This window comes from Pleurodeles waltl, chromosome 3_1, assembly GCF_031143425.1.
Source record: "Pleurodeles waltl isolate 20211129_DDA chromosome 3_1, aPleWal1.hap1.20221129, whole genome shotgun sequence".
Classification (NCBI taxonomy): Eukaryota; Metazoa; Chordata; class Amphibia; order Caudata; family Salamandridae; genus Pleurodeles; species Pleurodeles waltl.
The window spans coordinates 9,419,969-9,435,028 of record NC_090440.1 but is presented as its reverse complement, the minus strand read 5'-3'; the positions used below and the strand labels follow the sequence as shown (position 1 = coordinate 9,435,028).

The 15,060-nt window shown below is 48.6% G+C and overlaps 1 protein-coding gene across 14 annotated transcripts in view; it reads left to right on the top strand.

Moving 5' to 3' along the window:
* Positions 1 to 15,060, top strand: part of MADD (MAP kinase activating death domain) — a 639,440-nt gene that overhangs the window by 376,842 nt on the left and 247,538 nt on the right. For all 14 annotated transcript variants that reach the window (XM_069221634.1, XM_069221639.1, XM_069221632.1 and 11 more), the window contains 2 exons: positions 9,541 to 9,651; positions 9,999 to 10,106. In XM_069221634.1, the coding sequence (XP_069077735.1) occupies positions 9,541 to 9,651; positions 9,999 to 10,106 (219 nt within the window). The remainder of the gene's footprint in view (positions 1 to 9,540; positions 9,652 to 9,998; positions 10,107 to 15,060) is intronic.

Here is a 15,060-nt window from a genome sequence, read left to right as displayed (position 1 = left end):
TGACCCATGATGGTCGCAAGGCACTGGAGTTGTTAGTTACTTTGTGGTGTTCTGAGCATTTGAACAGCCAGGTCTTGAGCCCTTTTCTGAATTCCTGGAGCGTTGTGGCATTCCTGAGGTCCAGGGAAGGTTATTCCAAGCTTTGAGAAGGAGCCTCAGGGTTGGCACCTTCTCCGTGTGCCATAGTTTCAGGGGAGTCAGGAATGTGCAGTGGAAATAGTTCAGTTGGATTAGTCACATGGCGGGAAGATGGCCGGGAACCATGAGGGCAAACGTTCAGTGCAGGTCCTCCAGGGGTCTGGTCCAAAACTCCTATTTTCACCTTAGGCAGATAAAGCCATCAGGAGCCTTATCAGGGTGAGATATATATATATATATGAGATACCCTGCCTTTGTCTAGTTTGCCAATTAGCAGTCTAATTTCCAGTGGGATATCAAGACAATCTTTGTGCATGGCTAGGGAGAGTCAGAGTTCCAGGTATTTGTGAAACTAGTTTGCTTGGACATATTGGGCCTAAAAGTCCTGGAAAGAACTAATGTGGTTCCCTTGCGAAATGTCACATAAATTGGTGATACCAGTTTTGTCTCCTGTGAAAGCTCTGGAGGCTCACAGAGTGGTGAAAGCGGCGACTCCTCCACAGAAGTGTGTGTGTGTGTCTCATACAGTTCGGCTGTTATTTTATCGAGAGCAGAAGAACATGTTTGGCTCGGTGCGCAGGGTCATCTCAACATACGGTTAACCAATCCTTGAGCACCAATAAATGCATGGCCTGGTAGTGCATCTGGAGGTCGGCCATTTCCTTTTTACCTTTGTAAACGGACATTAGGACCCGGCTATACAAGGTGCGTAATTAGCCCATAGGAAGGTGCAGATTGTGTAAGTGAGGTCCCTAAACGACCAGTCTGGAATGAACAGAAGAAAGTTATGGAGGTTGTAGAGGTATTATGGTAGGATCATCATTTTAAACAGGGCTTCATCACTTGGGTGGTATAGTACTTTGGGTGGTAGGGTCACCCAATGTTAAAGGTCTGATTTTATCTGAGAGTTGAGCGGGGTCTTATTAAGGCTTCAAGTCAGCTTGTGGATATGTGAAATGTGGATTCCCAAGCAGTGTTCCCTGTAAAGTGCACACATTAGTGCATCATGATCTCCCAGAGCGCGCTGTTTTGATTGTGACGCTCACACACTTCACTCATGACGCATGTTTGCAGCTGCTGGTTTTGCAACGCGAGCAGCACGAAAAAGTGATTTCTTGCCTTTTGATAAAATGCAGGGAGCAGCAGTGGAGTGATTCGTGTGGAAGAGCCAAGCACGTGGAAGGAGAGAGCTGCAGCTTAGCATGCCTCTTCTATGGAGCTGGGCCTGCTGAAGGTCCCAAGGTGCTGCGTTAGGATTGGAGATAGCGGGGAAGGCTGCACGACTACAGCAGCAGTGATGTCCCCTTTAAAGTCTATGCTCTGGGCTTCGTTCAGGCTTAGCAGCGGATAGTTGATGCTGAAGGGATGGCTTCTGCGGTTAGCGGCCCACCTGTTCCACTGCTGGGGTGAAGTTCAGAGGATAAAGTTCAGCCAGCGGACTCTTCCTGTGTCAGTGCACAGGCCTGACTGTTGCTGCAGTTTAAGCCTTTGGCCCTGAAATGGTCACCATCTGAACCATGCAACAAACAACGCGTAAAATATGATGAAGTCTCAAGATTCAAAAGCACCTTCTTTACTTCGACATTATTAGTTCACATTATATGATGGAACTGAGAGGCGCGTATGAAAAGTTAGTTTGCAAACTTGAACGTAGAACCATTCCTGCTGCACCAATGGAAGCTGCATCAGCACACCACTAATTGAGCATTTGTTTTAGAGGAACCAGCTGCTGTTCTCATGTGCTGTGCATGAGCTGATGCTAATGCCAGAGGTGTAGCTTGACGCAGCTGGTGCAGTGGCACCGGGCCCCATTGAACCATGTAAATTGATGTATATTACTGTTCCAACAGCAATCAAAGGGGATCCCCGCTTTCTTGTATTACCTGAGAGGATTCATTTTTCCCAAGGTTGTGTACTTGTAGTATGTTATTCAATATACAACTCTTGACAGTCCACGCTGTGAACGGAGTCCATCGAGTTTGTGTTAATGAGTAGACACTGTGGGTGTCTGATTATGATGGGATGAGATTGAGAGCTCCTAAGTTACGGCAGAATGCAGAGCCTATTTCTCACAATGCAAGTCAGTGACTCCTAAAGGTGTTCAGGCTACATGCACCTCCAATCTTTGGTGCTTCTTCAAACACATGTGCCCTGTCTACAGACTCGCATGTTTTCAGCCATACTTCTTGGAAAGGATGCTTAGCTACATTTCTTTGTCCATGCCACTTTTAGGAAACCCTCACCAACATCAGTCCACCTACATCCGCGTATGCACAATACTGTTAGGCCTTCCTTGGAAATGGTACTGCAGGAATAGAACCCGTATGTTTTCTGTAGCTTCCCCAAAGGTCCAACATTAGTGTGTCCACAAGTCCTCTACTCCTCCAGACATGCACGTAGGGTCAGGTTCAAATACACTCCTTCGTTTTGGTGGTGGGAAAGTCGTTTGTGATACACCACATTCTCTAGTATGATATGGTCTCAGGAATCTGGTGTGATTTCACTCTTGGTTGCTAGAGTAATGTTTCTGTCTGAAGAGTGGCTCTTAGGTTTACAATCTGATGTCTTACCCTTGGTGTGTTCCCACTGTTTGATGTTATTTCGTATGGTGTCAGTCTATCATCCTCATTTTGCAGTTCTACCATCTATTGTACAGCAAATCAATTGAAATGCAAGTGTTGGAGAAATAGTCTGTTTTTAATTAGGTGTCATTGTCATATTTTTTGCATGCCACTTCTATTATTTCATGTGGGGATCTTCTAAAGGATTGGATCTGGCTTAGCCCTCCCCATGAATTTCCTAGCTCGCCCAGCTCTACCACTTGCGCAGTATGAATGCCAGGGAAATCCACACCGCAGAAGGTGTTACGCACAGTACAGGTTTATAAACCTGTTTAGCGTCACAAATGCTGATAAAGAAACACATGAGCATAGGCCTCTATTGCCAAAACTGGAATCCCTGGCAAGTGTTGCATGCATGGTCAGTTTCTTGGCGCACATAACCTTGGCTACAGTGCACAGAGAATTTATACTTCTGCACACATAGCAAAAATATTAGAGGGAACATTGTTCCCAAGTATTTAAAACTCCATTGTTTTATGGGTATAGACAATTGCCCTTGTATGGCCTCATTGTTGCACTCAACGGGTACTAACAGAAGTTTGTTTGTGTTCGCTCTGAGTCCTGAGGCACCGTCATAAAGCTCAGATATGGTGATACTGTCAGACATGGGTTTGCCACGTAAAGGAGGAGGAAAGTGCAATTCTTTCCTCCATGGTGCTCTTTCAGCACCACCCTTGCAGTTAGTTGTCGCATCGCACTAGTCAGGCAATGGGTTCAAAGACGAGGGCGAACAGGATGGGGACAGAGGACATCCCTGTCAGGTCCTGCTATGAATGAGGAAAGAGTCAGAGAGAACTTTGTCAATCAGTACCCAGACCGTAGGTGGTGAATACAGCTGGTCGATGTGTCCAGTGTATGCGGGCCTAGACCCATTCTGACCACTACCGCTCTCATGAAGTTCTAGTTTACAGACCCCAAGGCCTTCTCAAAATCAAGGTTCGAACATCCCATGTGTTCAGGCTAGTGCAGCTTGTAGCCAGTGTATACAGTGCCGGGTACTCCAATTGGGTATGAATCCGCAATGATCAGAATGGACCAGGCTAGATATAGCATGTTTGAGTTTAGTGGCGATAATGTTCACAGATATTTTACCTCTGAACGTCTGTGTTGATAAAGGATATGGGTCTGTATGAGCCGCAGTGTGGTGAGGGTTAATCAGCCTTGAGGAGAACCACTGTTGAGGTTGTAGCTAACTCTGGGAGGTAGTGGCCATGCTGGGCTGCTTCTGCACATAAATTAAGAAGATTTGGCGGGGCAGGATATCACAGCATCTGTGGTAATAATCCGAAAGATATCCGTAAGGTACAGGTATATAACACAATTATGTCCTCCTGGATTTCCTCCACCTATATAGGCTCGCCCAGCTCCACTCGCTCTGTAGAGGACGATGCAGAAATAGTATGTCCGTCAGAATGTATTGGCGTTGTTTGCATGAGGAGGAAGGCCGATTCGCATACAGATTCAGATGGTACTTAGTGAATATTTCTTCTGAATGAAACCCGAGGGAGCCAGTCTGGTCTCAGATTTTGGGGATTTTCCCAGTAGTTGTGTTTTTGGTAGCTAGCCAGTGAAGGAGTGTGCTGGATTCGCCCCCGCTCTCATACACTCGCTTCATGGAGGCCATCCAGCATTGCCGTGCCTCCTTAAGGGCTGTCTAAGGCCTCAGTGGGGATTTGTGCTTATTGTTGAAGTAAGGTGGAGATATGAGCTTCCAGGTCTTTTATTGACCACCACTAGCCACTTTCAACTTGAAGTACATACCCCTTGGCAACCGCATGAATGGTGGATTTGCTTGTGGGTCAAAGCATGCTGCAGAGTCCACTGTCCTGGAGTAGTCTTCAAAGTAATCCTTCAGTTGTGACGAATGATACCTAGGAAAAGCAGCCCCTCTGCCTAGGTGTGACGAATGATACCTAGGAAAAGCAGCCCTCTGCCTCAGGTGCGACGAATGATACATAGGAAAAGCAGCCCTCTGCCTCAGGTGTGACGAATGATACCTAGGAAGAGCAGCCCTCTGCCCCAGGTGCGATGAATGACACCTAGGAAAAGCAGCCCTCTGCCCAGGTCTGACGAATGATACCTAGGAAAAGCAGCCCTCTGCCCCAGGTCTGACGAATGATACCTAGGAAAAGCAGCCCTCTGCCCCAAGTCTGACGAATGATACCTAGGAAAAGCAGCCCTCTGCCTCAGGTGTGACGAATGATACCTAGGAAAAGCAGCCCTCTGCCCAGGTGTGACGAATGATACATAGGAAAAGCAGCCCTCTGCCCCAGGTGTGACGAATGATACCTAGGAAGAGCAGCCCTCTGCCCCAAGTGCGACGAATGATACCTAGGAAGAGCAGCCCTCTGCCCCAGGTGTGATGAATGATACGTAGGAAAAGCAGCCCTCTGCCCCAGGTGTGATGAATGATACCTAGGAAGAGCAGCCCTCTGCCACAGGTGCGACGAATGATACGTAGGAAAAGCAGCCCTCTGCCCAGGTGTGACGAATGATACCTAGGAAAAGCAGCCCTCTGCCCCAGGTGTGACAAATGATACCTAGGAAAAACAGCCCTCTGCCCCAGGTGTGACGAATGATACCTAGGAAGAGCAGCCCTCTGCCCCAAGTGCGACGACTGAGACCTAGGAAGAGCAGCCCTCTGCCACAGGTGTGACGAATGATACCTAGGAAAAGCAGCCCTCTGCCACAGGTGCGATGAATGACACCTAGGAAAAGCAGCCCTCTGCCCCAGGTGTGACGAATGATACCTAGGAAAAGCATCCCTCTGCCTCAGGTGTGACGAATGATACATAGGAAAAGCAGCCCTCTGCCCCAGGTGTGACGAATGATACCTAGGAAAAGCAGCCCTCTGCCTGAGGTGTGACGAATGATACATAGGAAAAGCAGCCCTCTGCCCCAGATGTGACGAATGATACCTAGGAAGAGCAGCCCTCTGCCCCAGGTGCGACGAATGATACCTAGGAAAAGCAGCCCTCTGCCCAGGTGTGACGAATGATGCATAGGAAAAGCAGCCCTCTGCCCCAGGTGTGACGAATGACACATAGGAAAAGCAGCCCTCTGCCCCAGGTGTGACGAATGATACCTAGGAAAAGCAGCCCTCTGGCTCAGGTGCGACGAATGATACCTAGGAAAAGCAGCCCTCTGCCTCAGGTGCGACGAATGATACCTAGGAAAAGCAGCCCTCTGCCACAGATGTGACGAATGATACGTAGGAAAAGCAGCCCTCTTCCCCAGGTGTGACGAATGATACCTAGGAAAAGCAGCCCTCTGCCCCAGGTGCGACGAATGATACCTAGGAAAAGCAGCCCTCTACCCCAGGTGTGGACGAATGATACCTAAGAAAAGCAGCCCTCTGCCCCAGGTGCGACGAATGATACCTAGGAAAAGCAGCCCTCTGCCCCAGGTGCGACGAATGATACCTAGGAAAAGCAGCCCTCTGCCCCAGGTGTGACAAATGATACCTAGGAAAAGCAGCCCTCTGCCCCCGGTGTGACGAATGATACCTAGGAAAAGCAGCCCTCTGCCCCTGGTCTGACGAATGATACCTAGGAAAAGCAGCCCTCTGCCCCAGGTGTGACGAATGATACCTAGGAAAAGAAGCCCTCTGCCCCAGATGTGACGAATGATACATAGGAAAAGCAGCCCTCTGCCCCAGATGTGACGAATGATAACTAGGAAAAGCAGCCCTCTGCCCCCGGTGTGACGACTGATACCTAGGAAAAGCAGCCCTCTGCCCCAAGTGCGACGACTGAGACCTAGGAAGAGCAGCCCTCTGCCACAGGTGTGACGAATGATACCTAGGAAAAGCAGCCCTCTGCCTCAGGTGCGATGAATGACACCTAGGAAAAGCAGCCCTCTGCCCCATGTGCGACGACTGAGACCTAGGAAAAGCAGCCCTCTGCCCCAGGTGTGACAAATGATACCTAGGAAAAGCAGCCCTCTGCCTCAGGTGTGACGAATGATACCTAGGTAAAGCAGCCCTCTGCCCAGGTGTGACGAATGATACATAGGAAAAGCAGCCCTCTGCCCCAGGTGTGACGAATGATACCTAGGAAGAGCAGCCCTCTGCCCCAGGTGTGACAAAAGATACCTAGGAAGAGCAGCCCTCTGCCCCAGGTGCGACGAATGATACCTAGGAAAAGCAGCCCTCTGCCCCCGGTGTGACGAATGATACCTAGGAAGAGCAGCCCTCTGCCCCAGGTGTGATGAATGATACGTAGGAAAAGCAGCCCTCTGCCCCAGGTGCGACGAATGATACCTAGGAAGAGCAGCCCTCTGCCCAGGTGTGATGAATGATACCTAGGAAGAGCAGCCCTCTGCCCAGGTGCGACGACTGAGACCTAGGAAGAGCAGCCCTCTGCCACAGGTGTGACGAATGATACATAGGAAAAGCAGCCCTCTGCCCCAGGTGCGATGAATGACACCTAGGAAAAGCAGCCCTCTGCCCAGGTGTGACGAATGATACCTAGGAAAAGCAGCCCTCTGCCCCAGGTGTGACGAATGATACCTAGGAAAAGAAGCCCTCTGCCCCAGGTGTGACGAATGATACATAGGAAAAGCAGCCCTCTGCACCAGATGTGACGAATGATACCTAGGAAAAGCAGCCCTCTGCCCCCGGTGTGACGACTGATACCTAGGAAAAGCAGCCCTCTGCCCCAAGTACAACGACTGAGACCTAGGAAGAGCAGCCCTCTGCCCCAGGTGCGACGAATGATACCTAGGAAAAGCAGCCCTCTGCCTCAGGTGCGATGAATGACACCTAGGAAAAGCAGCCCTCTGCCCCAGGTCTGACGAATGATACCTAGGAAAAGCAGCCCTCTGCCTCAGGTGTGACGAATGATACCTAGGAAAATCAGCCCTTTGCCCAGGTGTGACGAATGATACATAGGAAAAGCAGCCCTCTGCCCCAGGTCTGACGAATGATACCTAGGAAAAGCAGCCCTCTGCCTCAGGTGTGACGAATGATACCTAGGAAAATCAGCCCTTTGCCCAGGTGTGACGAATGATACATAGGAAAAGTAGCCCTCTGCCCCAGGTGTGACGAATGATACCTAGGAAGAGCAGCCCTCTGCCCCAGGTGCGACGAATGATACATAGGAAAAGCAGCCCTCTGCCCCAGGTGCGACGAATGATACCTAGGAAAAGCAGCCCTCTGCCCCAGGTGTGACGAATGATACCTAGGAAGAGCAGACCTTTGCCACAGGTGTGACGAATGATACATAGGAAAAGAAGCCCTCTGCCCCAGGTGTGACGAATGATACATAGGAAAAGCAGCCCTCTGCACCAGATGTGACGAATGATACCTAGGAAAAGCAGCCCTCTGCCCCAGGTCTGACGAATGATACCTAGGAAAAGCAGCCCTCTGCCCCAGGTGTGACGAATGATACCTAGGAAAAGCAGCCCTCTGCCTCAGGTGTGACGAATGATACCTAGGAAGAGCAGCCCTCTGCCCCAGGTGTGCTCCTCAGAGCTGTTCCTGTGATAGGGAGTCCATTCTTAGAAAGCTTCAGTGTTGTAGGGGAGTTTCAATGTTCGACAGTTATCACTTGAATTGTAATATCTACACACAACATGGAAACTTTGTGCGTTCAGCGCTTCTCTGCCTAATCTTTGATTTGCTCAGGGGCCTGTGCCCGGCAATTTCAGGCAGAGGAGAGCTGAATACCGAGACGGTCTAGGCGTGATTCTACTGTGTGCTCCTTTCATCACCCACCAGCCACTCCTTTCCACGTTATCTCACTCTTGCAGGTTCTTTTTCATTTTTCGCTTTCCCCGTTTCGTGTTTTTCTCTCTTGTCCTGGAGCAGTGTCTGCTGCAGAAAATATCTGCTGGACCCAAAGAAGTAGTGCAGGTGGGCTCCTCCTATCACCACTGGCTGATTAGGCGCTGCCACCGGGCCCAATATGTTGAGACCTGTGTGTGAGGGCAGCCGAAACCCAACAAAATTATACCTTCAGTCATTCATGGGGCAGGAGCATATTTCTGGACTTGTAATTTTAAATATTTCCCAAGGACATTGTCCTGCACCGAAGGAACCAGGGAATTCACAAAAGGGGTGCTATCTTGAAATAACTTTGTGAAAACATGTTTGAAGTGCTTCAGACTCAGATTTGTAGAATCTGTTTTTCAGTTGTCAGTGCTCTCCATTGGCTTTTCAAGAAGCATGTCAGATCGGCACAAACATGTTCATTATATCAGCCTTGCCCAGCATATTTAAATTGCAGTTTGTCAATCGTTGTATTCATATTGGCTGAGAGGGCAGCTCTGACCCCACTTCTGGCGATGCTTGTCCTGCCCATTGCTGTGCGTAAGCTAGGGCTGCGTCGGTTCTGCCGCCGCCTTGCAGAATGTTCCATGAGATGCGTGAACAAGTGCTTCCTGATTGCTCTTTCATTGGCTGCTCTCTGGACTTTGCTTTGTGTTCTGCTGCTGCACCTGAGTTTTCACGGCTTCCTGAAACTCTGGAATGAAGAATAAGACTCGTGCCCATTCCCGATTAGTAGATTTTCTATAGTGCAACTTTCCCATTGGCTCATCCTGTCCCACAAACCCTCAAAATGTAAGAGAACCTGTGAAAATATTGTTGTGGGATTGATGCTTAGAGGGTTTGAAGTCACAGGATGGGTCCAGAACGTTCTAGATGTGCATACCCCATCTCATCCTAGTACTGAAAACTCTTTGCTGTGGGTAGCTTTGTTCATAGACCTGATGGTAACGTCATCCCCTGCAGGCTCTCTCTGACCTTCGGTTTTGCTCAGCTGCTTTCCTCTCCTTCCAGGTGAATAAGAATGACATCCGGAAGAAGGTCCGCCGTCTGATGGGGAAATGCCACATTGGGCTGGTACAGAGTCAGCAGATCAACGAGCTGTTGGACAAGGTGGCTGAGCTGGTACGTTACTAATGAGGAGGACAGGAGAGTACACGAGGTGGTCCATCGCCATCACAGCCCTGTTGAGTCACTTCATGCCTACTTCCGCATAAGGCATTTGTGATGCTTGTGCCGAGTGTTGCGGGGTTTGTTCTTTATATTGCAGGGAACGCCTATTCTAAGTCACCCGTTGCAGAGGATGAGACACCAACATGTCTGTAGTAAGATTAAAACATAAAAGTAACCTCCTTTGTTTATGATACAAGCAGTCCAAACCCCACAGTAACCCCCAGTTCAGGAGGTGAGAGTTGGTAATGCCAGGTGTGTTAGTCGTGTATTACAATGAACCAAACATGTTTTCTCTTCAGAATGGTCACGAACTATCCGTCCGACCCAGCGGCAGTCGACACATAAAGAAACAGACGTTTGTGGTGCATGCGGGAACAGACACAACAGGGGGCATCCTCTTCATGGAGGTAAGGCCAGGGTCCTGGCTCCACTGAAACGCATGTAAGCTGGGAAGGCAGGGACCATGCTAGATCTATGCTGTCAGCCTTGACATACGTCACTGCACCTCAGTGTTTTTCCTACATTTGTAGCTGAAATAAGACCTCTCGTGGAAACCTCCTTGTGAAACGTCAATGTTGCCTGCTCTGGCGACAGTAAAGCTCCCATACCAGTCTCGCTGTCAGTGACTTTCCTCAGCAGAAAGAGCAGTTGTGACATGGAGGAAGGGCTCTTTAGCCGGGGCTTTCTCAAGGCCTGCAAGATAGGATCAATTTTGTGAAGCAATCATTTTGTTTTAAACATTGATTAGGTCATAATCTGAGCGGTGCCCGAAAATACGGGAGACCGCAACGGACTGCAAAAATTGAAAACAAGACGAAACACGTGTTGGCTGACCCTTTTTGTTACCTTCTTGGATCCTGTTTTGCCTTGAAATATTAATGATATTCTTGCTCTGGAATCACAACGCTTTCACAACAACAAAATAAATACAAGTCTAATTTGCTCAATTACGACGTTCCGTGTATCTTCAGTAAAACTGCATTTGATTTTATCTGAAAGGCCTTGGACCTTTAATTTTGATTCAAATCAAGACTATCTTAGTGGGGCTTCACCTTCTTTTTGCTCTGTGTTCTCCCCCTTGGAGGACGTGGGTCCTTGTCCTCCGGCAAAGTCCCCACACTTACCTTACGAACTAGGCATTTCACACAGGAAGATAGTGCCTTCGGACCCTCCCCACCTCTGGAGTCTGCTTTGCTTTTTTGAAGGAAGTAACTTGTTATTTAATACCAACTGCAACTTGGAACTAGACTTTGTAAAGACATCAAAAACTAGAAACACATATACTTAATAGACAGGGATGAATATAGTAAAAATACATGTTATAAGTCATAGTGATCTCCAGCAATTAGACTTAAAGTACATTTCATCTTAATAATGAAAGTAAAATAGTTTAGATATGAACCTGACAAATGTGTATTGTGAACCCATAGCAACCTTATGAAATAAAATAAAGACCGAGTTCTTCAAACTGATTTGATAGTAATTTACCTTATTAAGAATTCAAAATGTATGTTGCAGTCTATAATTCATGGGGTATCCAAGTTTGTTAATGCAGTGAGTGTTCACTTGGTATGCCCCTCCAGGTCCCACTCACCTCACTCCTGTCCAGGGAGAGACCTAGGCCTGTGAACACACACTGTATTAGTGTGAGGCTAGGGCCTGCATGAAGAAAAAAAGGCTACGAGATGCTTGCAGTTGGGCACTCAGGGTAGTAGAACACGTCTGCACAATTTGCCGGGGATATCTTCATCCTAACACCATTACAGCCAGGTTTTCCTGCGCCTGATTCAGATACAAAGAAGCCTTCAGTGGAATAGGGAAGGATTTGTTGTGTTCGCCTCTCCTTGCTGAAGCTGCGTCTTGATGCTGTTGCTCCTGCACGTGATACAAGGATGTGCCGCTTCCCCTTCCCCACATACTGTGGTCGTCCAAAGACCAGCAACAGCCTCTTATTGACTGAGAGACTTCTGGGAGCAAACAGTCCCTGGTAGCTTTAAGGGATAACTGCCACAACATGTGACACTAGATCAGTCTCTGTGGGATTAATGGTACTATGGCACTGAATGTCACCTGAAGCAAGAGGAGGTGGAATGCCATCTGTGTGTAAAAAAAACCAGTTGTTACAGGCTCAAGAACCAAAGGTCCAGTTACTCTGACTGCTTCCTGGAACAGACTCTGCCATAGTACTGCCAGTGCGCAGCCCAGTGAAGAAATAACAGGCGATGGATGGAATGATGGATGTGCTAGCCTGGGTGAAACCGGTCCCAGGATGCTCGTTTCCAGTCCAGGGAAGAGCTGGCCTGGAGGTTCGGGCTGGGCGCTCTACTGATATCCATATGACTCAGTCCGAGTTATTTAGGGCCAGACCTCTGGCTGGGGTGAATGTTTGACATTGCTCATCATCTGTTATTTTTGTAACTGCCCAAAGCATGGGCCGTCACTAATGCCCCTAAGGTGTTCTTCACTCCAGCCGTCAGTGCAGTCTGCAAGGCTGTGTGAGCCGCACAACTTCCCTCGCCTCTGCTCTGGCAGCTTTGATTTTGGTGTGACTGCAGAAGTTGCATTGAGACTATTTCAGTGCACAGCTCTCCCGATCTTTGCTGCTGACTGAGTGTGCCGTGTCCCAGGCAGGGCCGAGGACGCTTCTTTGCCTGCTGTGTGCCCACCACACACTGCTCAGCAGCTCCAGTCGCGAGTCGGTGGGAAACTGGTGACTGACACAGAAAGGTTTTGTGCCTTCTGTACCCAGCTCTACTTTAAGGCCAATGAACTGAGCGCTGCACAGAAACCTTTGACTCCCTTGCGCGGACCAAACACTGTGTCTAAGCAAAATAGTTTAACCCCTGAACTCGTTTGTCTGACTGAAGTTGTGCAGTAGCTTGGCTAGCTTGTTTCTGTATTTTGCTACACTGTTATTGATTCTAAAGTTAATAAACTTCTTGTAATTTTCATAGACTAATAACACGGCATGGAGTACATGCTTAAAGCCGATGTCACTGTCCAAGATTAAACCTCGAGCCCCCACCCTTGCTACGTCTGGAGAGTGAGCCTAAGTAGGCGCTAGCCCGCTGTAGTCTCCGCTTCCTGAGGGTCTGCCGTACTGATAGAAGGATTGATTTCCTAGATGTTGTTGAGCGCCTTAGCCTTTGGAAAACTAGTCCGACTCCCCCCCCATTAGCCGGGCGAAAGGCGATACCTTACAGCAGTAGTCACTACTCCATCCCTGCCAGCAGACCTCACCGCCGCAGGGCTGAAGGGTCACTGCAACTTTCTGTTCAAACTGTTACGAGGGTGGTAGGTAAAAGACATCACTAACGTTTGTATTTGGCTTGGTGGCTTTTCGGCATGAGCCGGCGTCTTACATCTGCTCTTCTTGGGCGTGGTAAAGGTCTCCCACCATCCCATGATTGCCAGATCCTTTTCCATTGCAGTCTTAACACTAGACTCGTACTATTTCAGAATGTATAGTATATCATCCTGCAAATAGTTATGCATTTCTGCAAAGGGTTTGCTCAACAAGTGGGGCCCGTGTAGAAGTGATGAGGGGCCCCTGCGATGGCCTCAGCTCATAGGCTCGGACTTCCTGAAGGTGAGAACCTTGCCCCTGGGTTTCCCACTTTAGCTTCACAGGTCTGCGAAGTGTACGCTTAGTTATACCCTTCTCTTTATTGTTCCTCATATGTATATATGTTTTTATGTAATAGGTTTTATCAAACCCAACATGTAAAATACATTTATTTTGTCTCATCACAAAGTCAGTCTCCCAAGTTGGGTTCCAACATTCAACAGATAATACCACCACTTAACCAACAAATCTTTGCTACTAAATCCCCAAATGCGTTCCACACGACAAAATGCAGCAACATCTACACTCTTGGAAAGTGGTCCGTACGGAACATAAAATGAGCTTCATGGCAATTATTACGTGAAGAGAGAGAGAGTGTGTGTGTGTGTGTATATATATATATATGTTCGATGGCATGTGTAGCTGCAGATACACATGCTGTGCACATCCCGCCATCTGGTGTTGGGCTCGGAGTGTTACAAGTTGTTTTTCTTCGAAGAAGTCTTTTCGAGTCACGAGACCGAGGGACTCCTCCCATTTCGGCTCCATTGCGCATGGGCGTCGACTCCATCTTAGATTGGTTTTTTTCCGCCATCGGGTCCGTGCGTGTTCCTTTTCGCTCAGTGTTTCGGGTTGGAAAGTTAGTTAGAATCTCTGAAAAATCGTCGGTATTGTTTGCGTTCGGTATCGGGTTAGTTACAACAGATCGACACCGACTTTTGAAGAGCTCCGGTGGCCCTTCGGGGTTTTTTCGATCCCCCGTCGGGGCCTGGTCGGCCCGGCCACGTGTCTCTTCAAGGCTGATGGAACGGACCCCATTTCGCTTCTGCCCAAAATGCCATAACAAGTATCCATATACAGATCAGCATCTGGTCTGTAACTTGTGTTTGTCGCCAGAACACAAGGAAGATACTTGTGAAGCCTGTCGAGCGTTTCGGTCCAGGAAGACACTAAGAGACCGAAGAGCGAGGAGACTGCAAATGGCGTCGGCGCCGACAGGACAAGAGCGTTTCGAGGAGGAGGAAGAAACATTCTCCATCCAGGAATCGGACTCGGATGAGATCGATCCCGAAGAAACACCGAAAACCGTGAGTAAGACGTTGAAACACAAGACTCACAAAAAAACCACTAAAGCCCAGGGGACGCCACCGCCAACAGGCCATGGCTTAACCCGAAAAATAGGTGACCGATCATCGGCACCAAAAAAGGGCATGCTGGTGGCGAAGTCATCCGACTCCAGTCGAGATACCGCCACACAGCAATCTCAGGCCCGAGATAGTGGCTCCGGGCAGGTTCGGCACCGAGATAGCAGCACCGAAATGGGTCGGCACCGAGAGACCACGACGCCGAAAGTAAAGAAGGTTTCGTCTGAACCAAAAAAAGCAGCCGAAAAGGTTTCGATACCGAAACATCCGGCCTCGGAACCGAAAACAAGTTCCTACACTGAGGAACAAGGACTGTCCACTCAAATGAAGACACATAGATTTGGACAGGAATTAGAAACAATAGAGCCAGACTATACACAAAGAAGGCTCCATATCCAAAAAGAAACAGGGAAGATGAGTACTCTCCCTCCATTTACAATGAAACGCAAACTTGCCTTCCAAGAAAAGGACAAGCAGCCACAGGCAAAGGTGGCTAAACAAGTAACCCCGACACCATCACCACAATGCTCTCCGCAGCCATCACCGGTAGCCACTCCACCAATGATGCAATCCCCAACTCATACAGGAATGAGTCAAGATGACCCTGACGCATGGGACCTTTATGACGCACCAGTGTCAGATAATAGTCCT